The sequence below is a fragment of the Dysidea avara genome, chromosome 6, assembly GCF_963678975.1.
Source record: "Dysidea avara chromosome 6, odDysAvar1.4, whole genome shotgun sequence".
Lineage (NCBI taxonomy): Eukaryota > Metazoa > Porifera > Demospongiae > Dictyoceratida > Dysideidae > Dysidea > Dysidea avara.
In genome coordinates this window covers 30,710,786-30,733,821 of record NC_089277.1, presented here as the reverse complement: position 1 = coordinate 30,733,821, position 23,036 = coordinate 30,710,786, and the positions used below count along the sequence as shown (strand labels likewise).

Below are 23,036 nucleotides of genomic sequence, written 5' to 3'. Positions count from 1 at the left end.
TCATGCAATCAACCATTTTATTGAGCCAGCAAATGCCATGAATCAAGACAGTAACTTTGTGTGTCATTTCAAAACTTTATAGTTATGGAGCATGTGACTGCATGTCATTCTTATTATACATGTATGCACTTTATAAACATACATAGGTGTAGCAAGATATTTTTAGATAGGGGGCTCTAGTTTGGTGTTGAAGAGCACAAAAAAAAAGAAAAAGTCAACACCTACTACCCTTCACTAAATAATATAGACTGTATCACTGATAAAGCACATAAAAATCCTTATTCACAACTTCATAGTTTGCTACACTGCTTCTCTGAATACTGTGACTGCTTTATTAGAGTAACTGACTGACCTATTAGAGTATCTCGATATTACAATCAGAAAATCACAAGCTCCTACCCCCACCCTCTGGTTGTTACGCCCATGATTATATTAACATCTCTAACATAATGACATATATATGTAACAGTGTTCTATATGCATAAGTGTAACAGTTCAGCAATGCATCATGTCAAACTTCAGTTCACAACTACATGTAGCTACTACATTCTAATTGAAAGTGTAGTACAATTAATGTGACTACATGCATATACAGCTAGTGTAATTAATAGACCTAATGTGTGTATAACTGAAACTAAGAAATAAACAGTCAAACTCTACTTGTATATAGGCACCTGTAATAGATAAACGTATATCATACAATATGGTATTACTGTATAGTAGGGTCCATGGAGGTTTGGGATTTCTTGCCCAGGAATATAACCCCAAAAATCACCCTCATCTTCCCGTTTGGCAATATTGGCATAACCAAGCCTATAAATGTCATCATAATGACCCCAAACCGTTCCAACAAGTTTCTATGAAATAAACAAATTAACTGAATTTTCTACTAACTGACTGACTGACTGACTGACTGACTGACTGACTGACTGACTGATACCTCCAGTCAATCGACTATGGATAAGAGTATGTGCTTAATTTCTTCGCTTAACAATGTGTTTTAGCCCATGCATAATGTGCCTTTTCACCAACTGCAGTGGCAGCTATACAATATATACATCATGGACCTTCTTTGCATCCCATTTCTTTCTCCACTATCATATAGGCATTGACCTGTGTAACACATGACATAGCTTAGGCAGTTAGTGTGACTGGATTGATCGCAGAAGTGCTTCTTGTACTGTTAATCATTTGTATAAGACTGTATGATGAGTAGAACATAGCTGGAACTGAAGTTAAACAGCTACTTTGCAGTTGATAGTGGAGGCTAGGTACTGATTTCCGAAAGCAGTCAGCTTAATAAAAAATCACCAACAATTATGTATTGCACAATGAAAAGTGATTTCTAGTGAATTACTCATCTTCATCACAAAATTACACAAAATATCTTCTCCAACATTTTCAATTGTGTAAGCACCTCTAACAATATTATTGTAGGGTTTTGGAGTATTGTGATTGCATTTTTACAAATACCTGGAATGGTGAAATTAAATGGTAAAACAATATTGTGGGGTGATATTTACCAATTGCTAGCTTGTTTTTGACATGCTACGTTTGTCAAAGTGGAACCAACTGCCTACTGTGTCAGTAAGGTTCTATGACTTTGGTTTCTGTATGGTAATCTTTACTTTGGAGTGGAAACCAGTCATCAAATTTTCTAGAAATGCCCTTGGTTGAGGCACATGTTCTCATAATGACTGGATTGATTGCAGAGGCACTTCTCATACTGTCCTTCATTTGTAATGCTGTGTAATGGACAGAACATATATAGCCGATAAAGAAGAGGAATGGCAACTTCTCATTTAGTCTTTGATAATTTGGGCACACATCCAGACACATGATTAACGTGTATGCTGCTATTCTTTCCTTTGATGCGGTCAGTACATGTATGTTACTACAAAATAGTAAACAAACTATAGTGGAAGTGAAAGGAAAAATACATTTCACAGGTTAAAGAAAGCCAATGAAACAAGCGAGGTCATCCTCACCTGCAGTTTTACTAGTTGACATTTGTCCCTACTTAAGTTGATACGTACATTACATGCTGCAGTTTTAATATTTGTAGCCATGATAAGGACACATAAACTTAATTTCTCATCAGTGGCAGATCCAGGATGGGGCATTTGGGATAAATGCCCCGGCCCCCTCACTTTGTGGACGAGCCATAGTTCTGATTAAAATACTTAACTTTATGCCAGGCCAAGATCACTTTATAAAACTCACGAAAATATGCACATTTTACTAGCATTTATTATGAATTCACCTGAAACTAAAGCGAATCAAAGTTAAACTAGCTATGACATTGTCACCCAGCACCTTAGTGTGTACTAAGCACCTCTAAAATAATTATTGAGTTGCTGTTGTTTAAGACATTCAGAGCTTTAAAGCAGACTTCGCAGTCATCTGCAAAGGCCAAAATGGTAAAAATCAACAGTTAGATACTGCTAAGAGGTGTATTATTTGCTGCTTCAAAATGTAGCAACTAACAAGAGGATCTGGCTCTCTGTAACACCTAAAACTTGCCCCCCCTTGCCAGGTTCTGGATCTGCCCCTGTTAATCCTCACCGACATCACCATTTCTCCTACCACATCAAGAATCTTTTGTAATATGAGAAAAATACTTGTTCACATAATTGTGACCCAGTCTGGGAAAACCGGTCTTATCGCTTATTTAAAAGTATCGAGAAATGCCGGCTTTAAGTATTTAGTGTGTTGTAGCTCTCCAATGGTTAAAGCTTTTTGTACCAAATTTTCACATGTTTTACACCAATTCCTTACCTTCCAGAGCATTTATTGTGCAAGTAGCCAACAGCTAAATTTCCCACCATTTTATATAGTTTTTAAACTGTGTTGACTGTATCAGACGAGCTTCAAAAGGAGAGGGATGTGGGGGCCTGGAAGGTGGGTAAGAAGCTGTTTTAAAAATTAAAAAGGAAGGTGTAGGGATAAATTAGGCCAAGTTATGGGCCATTCAGGTATCAAAACTAGCTAAAATGAAAGGAAATTTACAGCAGAGGTCTTTATTCAACACCACGGATCTGTACAGCCACATACAGCCATTCACAGGCTGACCAGAGCTCCATTAAGGCCCCACACCATACGTATGGATCGCCACTAGACTTGGGAAAAGCAGCCAGAAAAAGCAGACCACTCAAATCTAGCTGATTTTGATTGTGAAATTAGATGGTTTATTCATGTAGCTTTATGCTCCAGTAAAAAATTGAATCTGCTGACATGAGTGATAAGACCGATTTTCCACATCCAGTCACAATTCTGTTTTTTTTTTTAGATAAATGCCACTGAAATATATTGGCTATAAAATGCATGCTACCAAGAATTCATAAATAATTATATATATTATGAACTCTTGATGCTACATAAATAATTTTACACTGTATGTACGTATGAATCACTTTAGCAAACAGCGAAGGAATACATGAACTGAAATATCTAATATACCAATGTTCATGGAGAGTAAGAATATCTCTCTGTACAGTGAAGTAATCATGATTTACAGGTATGCTTGCCTAATACATGTAGGTGAAGGAAGACAAACCTGCATTCACCACATCATTTTTATACAGATGTCTGCAAACATCGATTGTGGGTTTAAATTGTGGGCACAAAATGAAATGATTGTAGGTTTCACTGGTTGTAGTGATACTATTTTTAAACTTTGTGGATGCCTATAGTAAGCTAAGGTGCCAAAATAAATACTTAAGTATATAGGTTGGGAAAGTCTGAGGCATCTTTTCATGCAGTTGATATGTACTGGGTAGAAAAACAATCCCCACATTGCAATCATCATTTTAGTGATGCCTAGTAACTGAACTATGACTCACTCATTTCTGTTTCCTTCAAAACAATTCCTAGCCTAACTAAACCAACATGTTAAACTCAAAACCACAATGCAAAACTTTAAGCAGTTCTATATAAATATATAAATAATAAAAGGTCTCCGATGCTTTGTAACTGCCTCAGCATAAAAGGCAGTTGTGGTCAGGGCTATATCATGCTATTGTCCTAACCACAGGGTGGTATCATGATATCGCCCTGTGGTCAGGGCAATACATGAAATATAGCCTTGTGGTTTCCTTTGATATGAGGTGTCAAAGTGGTTTTTAATGTGTTAAATGACTCCCATTTCTTAGTTCTGCAGTTGCAAGGTGTAAATCTAACGGCTTTACACCAAGGATTAAAAAATGAAAGTCCGTGTAAACAAGTTACCATGGACTACAAAATGTATGCATACTGATGCTGCATGATAATTATCTTTAGAGTCGCTTAACAAATCATGTAACACTTTCACACTTCAGACAAAGGAATTCCAGGGAATACAATTGTCATGTATACCTACACTGGTGTACATTAAGATGTATCCTGGTAAAGTGGTTGCACTTTTAAAGAGCAAGCCACTTTCATCAAAGCAAGCACAGTCTTGATGTGGAAGAAAAATAGTGAAACCGTTCTGTTTATTCTATAAAGGCTCAGACTGAGAACAATTATGGGAATAAATTAATTAATGTTCATGTGACTATATTATCATGAATCAGAGTCTTGCCAGTCAGAAGAAGACGTTTTAGTATCCTTGCAAGTTGGAAATTGTTAGGTAAAGGTGAAAACTAGTTTTATGGCATATTTTGGCTTGTTTTGAATGAGGACCACACCCACATTACAGACAATCTGATTAAACCTCTCTATAATAAAGTTTACTCCTTTAGCTCTTGATATACATTGTAAACAATACATTAAACACTCCTGAAATTCTTTCTGTGATAACCCTAGGACTTGTCTTCTCATTATAACAAATATAGCTACAAAGTTACGTGTGACTAGCCATAATCAAATATTTTAGACATGTATATAAATTAGACCACAGAAAGGCAAAATACTCGAATTTCATACAGGTATCTAATTCCTGTAGATACTTATTTATTAGTCAATAGACCCCTGTCTCTGGGGCAATACAAAACATGGCAATTATGTGCCTGTAAAATTGGCAATGCATGGGCGCTTAATTGGGGATAGCTTAGTAAGAAATGTCTATGTACAGTGTAGTTAAATTGAACTTGTACTGTAAATCCACTGCAATTTTAGCTTACTGAGGTACGTCAGAAATTGGAACCTGACCATTCTACAGTAGGTAGACATACAATGGCTAAATTGTGTGCTTATGCATAATAAGTTTATTACACTTCAGCAAATTTTAATCTTTGCAAATTTGTTATTGTGAAAATTCCTCAGGGGCATCCCGCAGCATCTGAGATCTATTTCCTATGTACAACTGGAAAGTCTCTAAAGCTACCGCAATCACCTTACACAGCATTGGTAAATTCCAAAAATATTACATACTGTAGTTTATCAATAATTTTAATTAAACAGTGTTGCCTCATGATTAACTCAGTTATCAATTTTATTTTGACAAAGTCATAGTTGTTATGCCCCGCATTTGTCCACATTTTACTTTGTGTGGAAAGTGTTTCCATAACTGCATTTTCCACACAGTATCAAGTAGCTAGCTAATTGAGTCATACAATACAGTTATGCAATTGGACAAATACAGTACAGTTAGCTATGTGGATTATAGGGTAAATACAGGACACTTGGGAAATACATCATACAGTACAGTTATGCAGAACATTTATGTAAGGAATGTTACAACACAATTGATCACATGCGTGAAATTGTAAAGCTGCTGAAACTATTGCCCGAGTATAATTCTGCCAGTTGGTTCTACAACCAGAAATGAATTATATACATGGACACTTACTGATAGTCTGATCACCAAAAATTGAAACAGTTCTGGCACTCAGAGGTGATTACTCCATGCAAAATGACCAGGAAGTACAATATAGCACTGAAAGCACCATTTATGCTTGTGTGTACAAACAAAAAATACTGCATTCAGGGGAGTCTCAAGGTACATGCAGCACTCAGCTTAGTCATGTGCAGTATTTTCCTTTCAACATATCCCCTTGTGCTGTATTTTCTATGTGGCAGTGCTTTATTACAACCTATAAAGCCAGGCTCAAATAAATGCTTGGTCCTAAATGGCCAGTAAGGACAGCTACAAAATTACAATGGCTTAATCTGTAGAACAAGACTTACTGCAACTAATGAAACCCATGCCTTGTCAAAAGGATGCAGCAGCTGCTACAAAGAGCAATAAGGTGTTTCTAGTGGTTTACAAGTAATAAGTGCCAGGTGTCTATATACAACTTATAGATTAATGTGATATGTACCACTCTGCGTGGGCAGTTCAAAGGCACCACCGGTGCCATAATTTGTATATTGCACTGCTGCAGACCGCAGCGAGTGCATTATAACTTATAACGCACTGGTTGCGGTTTTGTAGACCACAACAAGTGCATTATAAGTTATAATGCACCGACCGCAGTGCAATATACAGATATTGCACTGGCTGCGGTTTTGTGCAGCATAGCACAAGTGCCGGTGGCAAAGACCACTACGACACCTCACCTAATAGGTGGAAAGACACTTCACAGATCACTCGAATTCTTTTATAGCCTGACATGTAAAGGTCGATTGTGGGCCATAACGTCACCAATACGTATAATGTTTACAAGCAGCCAATGGCGATCGAAAAAGCCAACGCGGGTAGTCACAACTCTAGTCTACATATATGTAAACGTACTCATACACCTTACTAGTCTGGTGCCATCTTGGCCCAGATTAAACTGTAGTCCACTTCGACAATGACTCAATAAAACAAATATATTCTAAATAATACTAACCTTTACGTTCGATTGTGGTAACCAGTTTTGTCATGCCACCAGATTCAAGTTTAGCCAGTGTGAACAGTAAGAATTAGACTAGTATCGTTTAGTAGTTAGATTTTGTTTACTTAAACCATCTATTTAGCTGCTTTTTTCGCTCGAGAGAATCACTATGACGATTAGTCTGATGCTTAGTCTATATGGCACGCTGGCATGCTGAGCACTACATGATGAGAGTCGAACAGCGAATGCAGGTTAGTGATATAACCCATAGCGTACTAGCTTTCAATATCTCAGGTGGCTGCAGTACTGCAGGGGGAACGTCATCGCAACGTCCGGCTTGGTTACCCACAATCGATGTTAGAAACTTGGCCTTTATAAGTGTTACAGCTGTCTTCTGAAACTTTACCCACCTATTTGGTGAGTGGTACATAACAGTTATACAACGTGCACTCATGCTCTGCCTGTATAAATGCACTTGCCTTTGGGCCTGACGGCCCTCAGGCTCGTGCGTTTATATCAGGCAAAGCACTCGTGGCCGTTGTATAACTATATAATACACTCAACACAAGCATGCACATATAACATATGTTTCAATATATACCTTCTTTTGGACTTTAATTCAATTTCATTTTTACAAGCCTTTCCTCAATATCATCACATAACTGGACAGTGTCAGCATTTCCATGTTGCTTAGCGATATCCAAAAATTTATAAAAACTAACAGAGCAATTTTTGAAACCCGCTTTCAATGGAGCTGATATTTTAGTAAGTAAAAATTCAGCAGCTTGTTTTCTTGAAGCAATTGTTCCTACATTTTCCCCATCTTGTGGTATAAAAACATGTCCTTCTATCAAATATGGTGCAAGAGACTTCACTTGCAATACATCAACTAATTTGCTGTAGAATTCAAGTATAACAGTGTACTCTGCTGATTGGCAACCTAACAGTGACATAACATTAGATTAGTAAATGTTTAACACAACAGCAAATGAATCACATTGCTTTTCTATGCATACTGTATAACCCAGAAATTATGTAGGTGTTCCGCAATATGTAAACTAAAGGGTAGTGCATCCTATCAACTTACTGATGCTTTCTGGCTCTGATGTCTTCACCAAATTGATTGGTAGAGCTGGTTCTGATGTAGCAGGGTATAGTGCATCTCCAGTGAATTCTTAGGAAAACAGAGACAGAGTATAATCGTGGCAATATTAAACATATTATAGCAAGTATAAGGAAAATTTAAGAATTTAAAGTTCAATTAGGGTCATAGAAAAGTATATAGGGAAACAATGGAGGTCACCCACAGATATACTAGTGGACATTTAATACCCTGATTCAGTCTATACCCATAGGGATCAAATGTCCACTAGTACATAAGCAGGTGTAGGCAACCTCCCTTGTTTTACTACTTTTCTATGATCCCTAATTGACCATAAAATTCTTAATTTTTCTTTATACTTGTTTGTCGACTTTTGTAAAATTATTATGACTGGTGAACCCACTCATACTGCATCAAAAGAAAAGATTGTTCCAGAGGTAACGTTTTTGACTTAATGCATGCAGCAACTATCAATTACTGCCTCAAAATTGAAGTGTCCATGATGCATGTATTGTACGTGCTGTGGTATGCACCTGTTGGGATGAAGCAATGTCGAACAGTGAAAAAATCAAGCCCGTGACCTTAACTGTTATCGAGTTATGCTTGTCAAAAAGCATCGGGTATCAGGAAGGCAGGCAGTTAGTCAGTCAATAGAAAACTTGATAAAATTTAAATTTAATAGCAATCTATTGGAAGCATTAAGGATCATACTGAAGGCACTTTTGGACTTGGTTGTACCAAACCAACACTGCCAAGGCATCAGAATAGTATCGTGAAGCTGGTTTTAGGGTAATTTTTTGTGCCAGAAAAACCCAAATCTTCATGATCCCTTTTATGTAGCACTACCATACTCTACAATACAAGTTTAACCCATTCACGGGTATGATGCTATAAGACCAGCGCTAAGTATCATTCTAACACTCTAACATTTCAATTGTACATTTGATAGTATGATGCTTCGACTATCCTGAAATGGGCATGTTTACAGAGATTCTGTTTCTGGGATAATTGGATCATTTGCGCATTATTGCAGGTTTATTGCATAACCCAGTAAAAGGTTTCTTTACAATGGGGAAGTAGGCATGTTTCTTAATAATGGACTTAAAAGTTATATTTTGAACAACATCATCTAGGTACGTTAAGACAACCGACAATGACTGCTGGTGGCTTTTCAGACATGTGGCATCATTCACTCATGTACATGCATGATACAGGAATTATGACAAAATTTGAAGAAACCAGCTGTGACAATGATCGCTCAGTAAGGAGTCATTATGAATTAGCTTCATGCAGGGTAACACTTGTTTATTATAGACTATTTGTAGCTGACTACTCATTAGTTTTTAGCATATTTTGTAGTTTTTTGTCTTATAATTACATTGTGGCAGAGGCGGAGGAAGTAGTTAGGGGGGCTGGACTGACCGAGACTTAGTCTCTGGTTTGGTATGGTGAGACCAAAAAAAAAAAAAAAAGTTCGCAACCAACTGACAATAGCTGCCCACCTACCAGCTACGCATTCATAGCTGATAAACAACGTAGAAATCCTTACATTGCTTGCTACACACTGCTCTAATACTGTGACTGCCTTATTAGAGTGACTGCTCTATTAGAGTATTTCGATCCGCTTTATCGCAGTTTTCAGTCCTACCAAGAAGGATAACTTCGGCGTGGTATCATTCTGAAGGGGGGCTTTAGCCCCCTAGCCCCCCCCCCCCCCCTTTCCGCTGCCTATGCATTGTGGTTTCATTTACGTAAACAGAAACAATGTAGTCAAGATGGTTAGTCCATAGCTTTTATTTTTAGAAGCTTAGTAACTAAGTGGTTTAGTGTTCAGTGAGGCTTATAATGCATGACTCAGTGTGTTGGGAAATTCAGCCATGAAAATGTTAAATGTGCTAAAATACTGTAGCACTAGCACAAACATGCAGTTACGCTTATGTATGCATGCACACACACATCAAACATTTGACCAAAGAGTTTGGTTCTTACCATTGTGTTTGTTCAGTAGTCTTTGAATTTCACTTGATAAACTAACAATGGCATCATTACCATATTTCTGCATGACATCTAGTAGCATCTGAAATGGTACTACATTGTCTTCTTGCAACAAGGTAGAAACTCTACTTAGAAGCAACTCTGCTGCTCTATGACGTGAAGTAGTGGGACATGTGATATCTTCATTGTCCATCAGAGTGATTACGCCTTGAGACACCAAATAGTGTGACAACTCTTTGGCAGGTAAACAATCCACCAACTTGCTGTAATATTGTTTGAACACTCTGAGCTCTGATGGATTTTTACTTTTACCTACAGCTGAATGCAAAACTATTCAATGTAGCAAACTGCATTATACAGGCATTAATGTAATACCAATTATGTGTGGCTGGTCACAGAATTGGAACATCTGGTTGTTCATGAAATAAATATTTGTTTGTGCTACTGTTTAAAGCAGAACTTTTTTTTGTGTATGGTGATTGTATGGTCTGATACACAAAATTAGGTAAACCCATCAAAATTACATTTGTACCGTATTTATGAAATTAAATATTTGATGTGTCAGCTAATGCACTACCTAATATTCCAATGCTTGCATATAATTACTTTCTATTATCATGGGCACAATATGCATTCGTGTTATTTCATATTTCAATATTCTTTTCAAAGAAACTGATAATAGCACAATTTAAAAATCGTGATTTTTTTTATTGTTGTGCATGTTACACATTCCAAACAACGTGTTGTAGAAAGATGCTAAAACACATGAATTGGCACAGATCATAATAAACACTAATAACAAAGATAGTGCATGAGCTTTAGATGTTATGGTGTCCTATATATCACAATACAAAAGCCTGAACCACATAATAGTTATGGTTAACATTCTAAATATCATACAGTAAATACAGTAAGTCAAAGATATACTGCATATCACGCAGTGCAAACATAAATCTTACCAACTGTAGTAAATGGTTCATCTTTCTTGAACCACACAAGGTGAGAAGATGTAAGTTTCATCAGCTTTACACTATTACTGCTACACCTTCCGTAAAGAACTGAAGAAGTTATTTCCGGTAAAACAGCAAGATGGGGCTCAGAATTTTCACCACAGTTGCAATAAAATCCAACTTGCAATCTTTGGGGGCTAAAAGTTAACTGCTTGCAAACTAATTCTAAGGAATGAAGGATCTCTTGGAAAATGGTGCAATGTGTTTTAGAAGAAACATCTGTGAGGTCTGGGTGTCTTATTTGTACTTCCAAGTGAGTGACACTGTCAAAAAGCAACAAAGAAAAACCATTGGGTAGGCTATAAGTAATCAAATTGCTGAAAGTGTGGTGAACAGCACTATCAATATCACTTGTAGTAAAATGAGGGTGCCAGTTTAATGGTGGATTCTGCAAAAGGTAAACAACTAAACAACAGAATAAGCCTCTTGGCAGGAGGCCAGACTGAAATTGTATCAACAGCGGTTCCCCTTGAAGGTACCCATATCTGTGAATAATCTCATCTTTTTGTTGAGCAGAACATGTTGGCAAAATATATGGTATAAAATATTCGTCTATGCTCTTTCCTTTACTCAACAATGGTGCAATAATTTTAAGATGAACCAATAGTGACAAGAAATACTCTTCTTTAATGTTGCTGTCCCATTCAACCTTTTGAAGTACCTCCCTACATAGTATGCCTTTGTGCTTCAACTTGAGGACTTCACTGAGACAAAGGGAGTCATCCTGAAATGTGAAACTGATGATGTTGCTAAGTTTATCAAACCACCACTGGTGGTCAACAATGACATACTCTTTCAAACCAGGGATGTCATCGAAGAAAAGTAGAACACCTAACAGGTGGTGGTATATTAGAGCATTCTTGACTTCTTCTGGATTAGACATTAACCGGCTTGCCTTAGCTAGGGCAACACACTCCTTGAAAGAGATGTAATAGCTCATATTTTTAGTACAAACTTGTCTGATTTCGAGTTCTAGGAGCATCCATGTAATGGGTAATTCATAAACATTTTTATTTTCAGCTAATTTTTCAATTTTATTTCTGATGACGTCTGCAATAGGATCCTCAGTCTTTTCATTTCCTGCAGTGGTGTTGTTAACTGGAAAAAGCACATTTCCTTCATGTTGTAAAACTGATGCTTTACTACTGGCTTTGTTTACTAAAGCTGTTAGTGTATTGTCAGTTTTTTGAACAGTTTCTTTGCTAACTTTATCTACATGAGTTCCAACAAAACACAAATAAGAATTTTTATCTGTACCGGGATGGGTTAGTAGATTTGGGGCTAGAGATGGCCTTTCCAAACAATCATTATTGCTAGACATTAGTAGCTTAATCATGTCAAGATTTGTGTAACTGAGATGATAAGGTTGAAACGTGTGCTTGCCATGTTGACTATGTTCCACTAGCACTTGATCATTGAGATCCTTGGATAAGTCATGGATCACAAAGTTGATAGTGGGATAGATATTGACAGTGGGCAACAAGTGTATGTACTGTGGCTGTCCTCCAGTATCCAACAATGTGACAATGTTCAGGACATCGCCCGGATGGTGCATAGTTGGTGAATCATTGGAAGATTCCACACTGTCTGTCAAGATTGGCTGGAAAACAGACAGGTTTTTTACATTGATAGATTTAGTAAATAGTCCAGAAAACCAGTGTTTAGCTACTGTAGTCAGGGAGGTTTGCTTCTGTATGGGTTCAGCAGTAAAGAGCTGTTGCGGTTTATAATCTTTAGCTTTTGGCTGAGTGTCATGTGGTAAGTTTCCATCAGATTTCTCATCAGTTTGTTTGTGATGCTCAGGTGTCGATCTTTTGGATTCAGAAAGTAACACAGTATGCAAGTGTTTTATTTCAAGGTTAGAATCCATTTCTACCCAAACTACTTTACGTTTGTCAGATGCATCTTTATGAAAAGCAGCTTTTTTTAGTGACACAGCATGACTAGTATGTACCATGTTAGTACTGTGATGTTCTTGGTTTATTTTTCTGTTAAGTAGGAGTTGACCAAAACTTGTTTTTCCAGCAGCTCCTGATCCAGTAAACAATATTTTTATAAAACGTACTGCAATTGTTCCATGTTTTTTCTTTGCCTCATTTATTTTTTGCAGCAGTGATTTTCTCTAAAACAAGAGGGGATTTTGTAACACAAATATCTGAAAAATTAACTGAGATAGTATTTGTATTGAATTTGTAGCCTTAACTCACAGTAGCCAAATTCAAATATGTGTTTCAAAAACTGGCCAACATATAAAAATTACGCCATGTAACCATACAGCTACAAAATAGAACCAGTAATTTTTGTTTACTTAAGTAAAGGGACAATGCAACTCAGTTGAAGCCATTTAAGAATTTATTGATTTCACAGTCTGTGAAATCATAACGTACTGTAATTTTAGTTTATTCGTGTCTGCATACTTATATATGAAGTGTATCACCATGCATACCGACAGGCCTCATGAGCAACAGGGCACAGGGGATAGTGTAAAAGCAAAAAAATATATTTGTCCACAGAAACTCTTGTACTATGGCGAAGACTGCGGAGTGAGTGCAAATTTACAAATGACAATGTAATTGCTGTCTTCTACTCGAGCACAACAAAACTCTTATAGAGTTACAAATTGCCCAGGAAAACAGGTAAGCATATGGCATGCGGTTGTTGTATTAACAATGCATGGTTTTGTAAGTAGAATAAACTCCTCCATCTTTTTGGGACACTTTTCAGCCTTTAGCAGCTAGAATACATACTATCGCTAATACATCATGACAATTGCTTTTGTTTATTGTGAAGGCCTATGCCAATGTACAAAGATAGTATTCAACTGTCCCCTGTGGCACTGAGAGACGCTGTCTGCACATCTGCACCATCCTTTCACCAAAGTTGTACCAGACTGAAAGTTATAGCTGTGGAGGGGCATGAAAATCACAGCCCAGTGTGTATTATAACACTACAAGTGCAATGAAAAATTAGGAATTTCAAGTTTGATTAGGGATCATAGAAATAAAAAGTAAAGAAACAAGGGAGGTTGCAGGTATACCAAGGGCAGATCTAGAAATTTTCAGAGGAGGTTTAAGGTTCTCTGGAATTGTAACTTCAGCCTAGCTGCAAGTTGAAGAGCAAAAAAAAAAAAGTTCACTAAGTGGTTTTGAATGCAGTGAAGGTGATTTCAAAGGCAAAAGTATGAAGTTTTGCCAATAGAAAAGGCCATAATATAATTCAGTATGTGTAACTCTTTGTAATTTTTATCACCCAGACGAATCATAGGGGTGAGCACTATTTCAGAGGGGGTTTCTGTAAACCCCAGAAACTCCTCTAAAGCTGCCTCTGTATACAAGTGGACATTTACTCCCTAATTCACCCTGTATACCCATAACTGAATTAGGGATTAAATATCCAATTGCATACCTGCAGGTATAGGCAACCTCCCTTGTTTCCTTACTTCTTATTTCTATGATCCCTAATCAAACTTGCAATTCCTAATTTTTCATTGTACTTGTTTGTAAACTTTTTTGTAACATAATTATGACTGGCTCACCTGCGCATACCGTATCAAAAGAATGAATGGTACCTGACATTATTAATAATGTCTAGACGCATGCCCCTACTATCAGCATTATTAAGGAAAAGTAAAGTAGCTGTTACGCTTTGTGTCAAGCGATGTTCAGCACGGTACACAGCATTTTGAATGAAGAAGAGTATGACAACTGCCTCTACAAGCACGATCACTCACTAAGAAAAATTGATGCATGCCCCAACTATCAATTAATGAAAAGTGAAGTAGCTGTTATGTTGTGTTTCAAGCTATGTTGAGCACATTACACAGCATTCCTAGTAGAACAGTACGACAACTGCCTCTACGAGTAATCCACTCGCTACGGAAAATACAGACAATTTTTTGCATAGCAAACTATTGAGAAGCCATAGTGTGCTACTGTGAATTGACACCTTGTGGTGTCAGTGAAAAGAATTAGGACACAAAGGAGGATAAAGGTTAGTCCATGATGCACTCATTGTAGCTACAGTGGTTAGTGAAAAGGCACATCTTGGGAAGAAGCAATATCGAATAGTGAAGAAATGAAGCTCGTAGCTCTAAGCAAAGTCGAGTTATGCTTGGCTGAAGGCATTGGCAGTTAGTCAGTTAGTAGAAAATTCTGTTAAATACAATATTTTAAAATTTTTGTAGAACTATGCTAGAAGGGTTTAGAGTGTGTCTGAAAACATTTTTGGGCTTGCTACATCTAACCAATACTGCCAAGCTGTTATGAACGTTAAGTGAGGCTGGTTTTGGGTTGAAATAATTGGGCAAAAACACCTATTCTCCATGATCCCTATTATACAGTACTATCATACTGTATGATACACATACATTTATAGCATGCCTGCATCAGAAATGTATAGAAATATTACTTGTTCACAAGGTTTATTGGATGGGGAAGAAACATGTACCAACAATAAAGTGCAAACAATAATTACATACAGTGTTTATTACTTAGATTATCTGTCAGCTCTACTACTGACATACTATCAACTAGACACAGTAGATATTTGTAAGGTTTCTACATTCTAATCAATTGTTTTGAACTTATTTTCAGCCTTCAGATGAACCCCAGGGACCTCACAGAAGGAGATTGGTATGACATTCATCAATTACCTTTGCATTTTATAACTGTATTGTGAAGAAGAAAATATATTTATGCAACTGTATGCAAAAGAGATGGGTATTCCATTAGATTCAGGATCAAGGTGTGGTATGCTGTAGTTCTTTGCAACTGGGTAATTCTATATGAACTGTCGGAAAAGTATACCGTAGCACATTTGATAGATATAGGGTAGGCATTAGCAGGCCAATTGGGTGAATGTTCGTTTCTCTGTGTGTTTTATTAGAGTAAGTGCCTTCTCTTTGTAACTCCAATTCTTTGTGATGCTATAATAACTACTTGCCAAAATTATAGCCAGTAAATGTGCAACTGTTAATTTTGCTCAAACCTTTGCTTGCAGTATAGCTACAAGAAAATTATTAGTACTACTTTAAATACTCAACATGTTATTACAATGCCTGCCTGATAGGATAGCACCACATAATTGGGATAATTATTGGTTTAGCTTACATGCAAATCTGCTATTCAGTGTTTAAATTAATAAGCTTACATGATGGTGGTTAATGTGAAAGTGTCCTGCACGTAGGGCAGGTACCAATGCTAGTATACTATAAAGTATATAAAGAACCTTATTCAGATCCTCGTTCATAGCTAAGTAAGTTACACTGCCTTGTGAACACTGTGACTGCTTTATTAGAGTGATTGACTGCTCTATTAGAGTATCTCGATCTTATATGCAATTTTTTTGAAAGGGATTGGGAGGGTGGGGGGGAGCATGTGCCCTCTGGATGCACCACTGTAACTGGGATCCAACGTCTCATGGAATTATGTACTTTATGATGTTTGTACATACTATACTTGAACTGAACATCTCTGCATGTTACAGCAACTAGTCCTGCAAAGATTTCTCCATCATGGTGTGCCTTACATGATGTTTCTATTAATTAGAATTATAAACTCCTCTATAAAATTGTCTACAACTAACTGCATTACATGCATTAGGCCACTTGTGCTGTACAATGATCACACTAGTCTAATATAAGTGGCCTAGCTACTAAAGTTCAGAGACTTTGTGCAAGCAAGTATTCTAGGGAAATAGTTTTAGTGAAGTAATTTATGCACGTTACACCAGTAGCTTGACAAACAGACTACATGCCTCACTTCATGCATCATGTCAAGCCATGCCCTTGATTAATACTACCAGCTGCAGAATGAGTGACCTATGCTAAGCAGTACATGAAGTTCTTTTTCAGAGTAGTTTCTAATTCAGGGGCACCATGATAGAATAAGAGTGATTTGGCTATCTACTGTGAATTATAAAGTACAAGCATAGAAAAATGTATTACATAAATGCAATTAAGGTGGGTTTTGTATGTCTACTAACTTTTACTCCAATATTCATACTCGGTTAAAGCCAAAAGTCAAGAAAATAATTTTCAACATGAATGGTACTTTAGAATTATTAGTGTTGCACTGATAATTGGTTCAGTAATCGGTGTATCTGTGTATCTGTGTATCTAGTATCTGCATATCTGCTGATATTGGCTACTAGCTGATTAATCAGTTTTGATTAAATCAAAGCTGATGTTAATTTCCACTGCACTGTGTAGTATAATGATGTGGGGGAGGCTAGACATAAGTTATTTGACATTTTAATTAAGTTATGTGTTGATGGTTTAGTGGTGACTACAAGCCATGCCCATAATAAACTGTCAGGGTTTAGGCCATGCTCAACAGTAAACTGAGGTTTTAGTACCAGCCACTTGTCTCAGCTGTATAGCAGTAGTAAAATGTATTTATACCCTGTTTACCATGAGTAATGTTTACTTGTGGTATACATCTAACTTTACATTTTAGCCTAGAATGAGCTGTATATCAATACTTATGTCACTAATATGAGTCATTTAATAATGATGAGGATGAGTGTTAGTGTATATTGGATCGGTTATTGGTATCAGCTAATTCTGTTGCTTAATACTGGTTATTGGAATAATCGACTAATTTGGATATCGGTGCAACACAAGAATTATACTCGAGTTTTACTGAACTTTTTTATAGTTTGGTCAATAGACAAGTGCAGTTTCTTGTGGAAGGAAAGAGTCAATGCTTGTTTATAATTAGAGCTACAAAAACAGGATACATGAGTACAAACTACACGTGCACACTGTCACACAACAGGTCATATCACAGTGTTGGATTAGAGTATTTGTATCCTGTAGTTTGTATTGTGAGGCTTATTAAGAGTTAGATAAGGGCTGAAATAAATTACCATAGCAAGATGGCATATGTAGCTATAAAGTTATGAGTCATGAAAGTTTGGGAAAAGAAGAAGAATTTTATGTCCTGTTTAATTTCGGGGCTCAGTCAATTTTTTTTTACTTCTCTCTTTAACCATTTTTCCTAGGAAAATGATCACAATACAGAACAGCTATTATTGAAGTGCCGTGGAATAATAATGGCTGAGTGTGGTCAGTAACAAGCTAGTGTACATTCAAGAAAACAGCAAAACACAGGTGACAGTATACACGAGATAACATACTTTGCACATGTCATGTCTGAGTACATCATGCATAGCTTAAATTTATTCACTAGTTCACTAGTAAAGTAAACTATCCATTCTTTGACATCATGCATACTCGGACACTCATTCTCATAAACTTCTAAGTGGAATCATGTGAAAATTGGTGTAGAAATACCTGGCATAAAGCCCAACTAATCTCCCAAGTTTGTACCTTAATGGTTGTTGTACTAGACTGGATCAAAGTCGCTGCTTGAAGTCCTGTATTCTTGGACAAATTTCATGATTCGTGAACACCTACCAGTAATCATACTGATGACTTACTACCAACACCATCACTTAGAGCTAAAAGCCATAGTTTATTTCCTTCTATCTCATCTGCAGGTGGCTGTGATAGGGTATGTCAGCACTGCTAAAAGAATGATAATTTCGATGTGTAAATAATTGGCCAGCAGTGCTTTGCCTATTTTGCAAGCTTTCATTACTCAGAACTTTTTATATCATTATGCTATGGCAATGCAATTTTTAGGTCTTAGTAAGCATTTAATTGGCTTTATGATGCAAGTTACAGAATGCAAATATTCTTCCCCAGTACTGAGATATGACCTGATATGTGACAGGATATAGTTTGTGCCCACATGCCCTGTTTTTGCAGGTCCGGTCACATATGGTAAGGACATCAATTACAGTTCTTTGAGACAACACACCATCACACACAACAAGCTGCAATGCATGTGCAAAATATCCCAAATTGGGTAGGTTGGCATCTTTCCATGTTTGAGCAATTATTTCCCAGAATAACATGTACAGTACACCATCTTATTTACCTGCTCATTGACAGCTCAAAAAGCTTTGTTTTAAATTGTTTTGTATATAGCAGTAATGATATACATTTCACATGCATTTGGATAAACATAAACAGATTGTCACGTATTTCTTCAAAGAAAAGCCCTCATAATGTATATGTACCAGTGACTACGTAGAGGCTAAAACTAAGCTTTTTTTGTCTGCCAATCCATCCCAATGCTGTAGACTAGAAGTTACAGCTATGAATGTAACTGCCAGTAGGTTATTTTAAGTATAGCCACAGTACAAATTGATTTTGTTGTTCTTCCTACTGTCTAGCACTATAATTCAAAACCACTAACAGTGTATCACAACAAGTTGAAACTTTAGTGATCTATTCTTTGGACACAATAGATAAAATATGTAAAGAAATTCAGAAGTGGTGTAAACTTTTGCCAAGATAGACACATAATATATGAACATGGTTTAAACAAATACATAATTATTACAACATCAAGTGTCAGACACACAGCACAAGGATCACATGTATATAGTGGAACCTCTCTCATTGTTGTAATCTACACCTCAAAAATGTCCATAACTAAGACATACATGCTAAATACTGTACACTATAGTCAGTATGGGTTCACCTGTCACCTGTGCCCGCCAAATATAGTAATATCAAAGAGGTGAACATGTGTTCACTCCCAATAGTTTTGTACTGGAACAAGCATGTTTCCATGTTGTAAACATGTTTGTGTGCCTGAATCGTCCATACTAAATTATGGGATATTTTTAAAGCCTCATAACTCACTTGTTCTCAAACCACATTTTTGATTAACAGTTCCAGTAGCTTCACAACACTACTAAAGGTTTAGGCAGCTGGCTAATGTAATAAGAGTTATTAACAAGAAACAAGGGCTCAAGTGAACGTGAACAGACTATAAGTATATATCTCTCAGTTAGTGCTATGCACTTTACTAGGCAGTGTGAAAGTTACTACAAAATAATTGTTGTCGCACTCCTTTGAGCTGTAAAGTGTACTGTGTCATCACCCAGCAATCAAATGTTAGTTATTAAATAAACAAGCCACCTAACAGGTAAACAGCATCCTTTAGGCTTCCTCCTTGTGCTTTGATCTCATTCAAACTTTATTACTGTCAGGGTCAGCCAATTATTAATTTGAGCTGACTGGACAACAGAGGTGTCCAAATGAAAAGATCAGAGGTTCAGTTGTATACAATATATGATTATGCTGTACAAACCTTTTGTGGATATGACTCCAACAACTGTACCACCTTATGATGTCCATTAGTTTTAGCAATGTCAAGTGGTGTTTTGTTGTCCTACATTATGAAATAGAGATGAACATTTATTGCACATCAACAGATATATATATGCACACTATTTCTGGTTCAGAATCATGGCTACATATTGAGACATTCCTAAATAAATTACATCATCGTACATTCATCTTCATATTTACACACTTAGTACAGTGACACATTCACTGTCATTCATTGATGTTCTCCAGAAGCCCAATTGAAATGATGTAGTTACACATAAGTTATGACTAGGTGATATGCATGCTCATGGTATGCCTCACGTGTATTACAAATATGCATAGATTGTTTTGAAAATAATATTTAGATATAGAGAAGGTGTTTATTTTTCAGGTAAATTGGCTGTGGTGAAGGGAGATATATCTAGTAGGGCTGCACTGATTCCACTTTTTACCGATACTTCAAATACCAAGTACTCAGCTGGGAAGTATCTACAAGTACAAGTACCGATACCAAGTACCTTAAAGTAGTTACTTTATAGTGCACATATTTATTATATATTCAGGGCCACCCACAGGGGGGCAACTGGGGCATTTTGCCCTGGGCCCCAGCCTGAAAGGGGCCCCAGGAGGCTCCATGAAAGCCCCCTTGAATACCTGTTTAAAAGATCGAAATACTCTAATAGAGCAGTCACAGTATTCTTCAAAGGAGCAGTGTAGCAAGTTTATAGATAAGGAGATATGGTTGGTGATGGGTAGTTATTGGCATTGTCAGCAGTTTGTGACCTTTTTTTTTTTTCCTTGGTCTTCAACTTACAGCTTGGGTCAAGTTGTGATTCAGAATGGAAACCTCCTTGCCTCTGGGGCCCCACTTTAACTCTTTGCCCTGGGCCCCTTAATTTCTCTGGGCGGCCCTGTATATATTGCATTTCATGGTATTCTTGTACACGTTTTCAGTATGGTTCATGTTTATAATGAAGTAGCCAATCAGATTCACAAAGAAGGAAGTCACTGAAATGCAAACCAGTGGATATTCCAGTATTCTTTGGGAGAAGTGTAGATAATAATATCATAATGGTGCTTACAAAAAAATACTGAAAGTCACTTTTACCTGATTGCTCTATTAGAGTTATTCACTGTTCTATTAGAGTATATCGATCTTTTTCTCAGTAAAGCATTTTCACACGTAGGTTTCAGCACAGATCAGTGATTTTGCCAGTAGTTAGCTATTAGGAGTCCACTGTGCTAGTAAAATAAGCAAGTACAAACAAACGTTATTTTATTCTCGCACGTGATAAGAATCGGTATTTGCAACAATATAATGGCCGATTCCGATACTTCATGAAAACAGCAGTATCGGCCCAAAACCGATACCAATACTAGAATTGGTGCAGCCCTAATATCTAGATCATGATGTGTAGGCCATTGCAACTGGATATCGCCCATGACAACAGATTTGCTTTTTTTCACCAAGAGAACACAAAGTCACATGATTAAATTATGAAATTTCATTATTAAAATCAGCTAAACATGAATGGTCTGTTTTTTCCAAGCATAGTAGTAATCCATACATGTGGTCTGGGGCCATAATGGAGCTCTCGTCAGTGGCTGTATGTGACCACACAGCTCAATGGTGTTGTCGTGTTGAATAAAGACCTGTGCTGTGGATTTCCTTTTATTTTAGCTAGTCTTGAGGCCTGAATAGAACTTGGACCTAACTCATCCTTTTACCTTACTCATTAATTTTTTAAAGTTCACATTGTATTGTGTACTCAGATGCTTCACTATTCTTATCAGAATTGTAACTGATCAGATTTTTTTAGTTTGAACCATACACCAGGGTAATGCGTGAACACAAAAGAAGGTTACAATGTCATAACACAATGTAGACATTGTTTCTACTCAAGTATGTACATACAGCAGTAAAACAGATGCTTTAAGCTATTAATAAAGCTTCATGCATCCCTCACGTCAAATATAATACTGGCAAAACATGGTTATAAATACATTTTGCACTTTCATAACTGACAAGCACATGTAGGCTAGTGCTAAAGTTTGCTTGTATGGCCACCACAAACCATCCTTGATTAAAATTGTGATACTAAATTCCACTGTTTTTGTAAGGCTACTAAACAACAATAATGTTCACCAGATCAAACAACTCCTCACATGTAGTGGATTGTACAACAGCTACATAGCTTTTGCTACATTACACCATCCAACTAATTGCACAACACCTTGTATCATGTATGTCCATTACAAACAAATACAGAAAAATAAGGAGATAAATAAATAAAATACGGAAGTTCAGTACTACAGCAGCTACTAGACTACATATCTCATGCTAAGGCTCTCAACAATAACAAACCGACAAGACTTCCAAGTTAACAAATTTACTAGAAACATGTTTATTACCTCTTCATTGGCTTCAAACATGGTATATCTCCTTTATGATTAGTGAGATACATGCTAAACATACAACCCTAAATTATTTTAGTATTGTTTTGTTCAATAATGACACTGTTATCAGTACTGAGTGCAGGTAAGCACATTATTTAAAAATTAATTTCAACACATTAATTAATTGGAAGAAACTGATGATGTCATAAATAAGGTCACACAGAGATATATGTAACAAACCAACACATTAATTACTTTGTTCTTCATTTCCACACTGGCACCATGTTGTAGCAGTATTAAACACACATCATACTGATTATTGAAGGCAGCCCAGTGAAGTGGAGTATCCCCATCCTATAACAATAAACAATTATCACATGTACCACTAACTACCAAACTTGATACTGTATACTGTATAAAGAGTACACAATCATAACCACCTAATGTTGTACACTGATATGTAACTACACCAGATACCTTATGACATGTGGTGAAATATTTCAATTAATGCTTAACTACAACAGTACACAAAATAGTTGTTACACTACTAGGACTGTGTATTGTACAGTTATTGAGCAGGTGAAACATATTATCATAGAGCTATA

The 23,036-nt window shown here is 36.7% G+C and overlaps 1 protein-coding gene and 1 long non-coding RNA gene across 3 annotated transcripts in view; both read right to left on the bottom strand.

The window, feature by feature from the left end:
* Window positions 1-23,036, bottom strand: part of LOC136258854 (uncharacterized) — a 107,136-nt gene that overhangs the window by 58,639 nt on the left and 25,461 nt on the right. The window lies entirely within an intron of this gene.
* LOC136258605 (uncharacterized) lies at window positions 429-22,779 on the bottom strand. Of its 2 annotated transcripts, none has more exons than XM_066051947.1 (7): window positions 22,687-22,779; window positions 20,015-20,095; window positions 10,797-12,969; window positions 9,832-10,167; window positions 7,828-7,914; window positions 7,342-7,680; window positions 429-674 (listed from the first exon to the last, which is right to left on the bottom strand). In XM_066051947.1, the coding sequence occupies exons 1-6, from the start codon at window positions 22,696-22,698 to the stop codon at window positions 7,355-7,357; spliced, it is 3,015 nt and encodes a 1,004-aa protein (XP_065908019.1). In that variant the 5' UTR covers window positions 22,699-22,779; the 3' UTR covers window positions 429-674; window positions 7,342-7,354. The 2 variants fall into 2 exon arrangements, with proteins under 2 accessions (XP_065908019.1, XP_065908020.1); XM_066051948.1 differs by having other exon boundaries at window positions 9,832-10,155.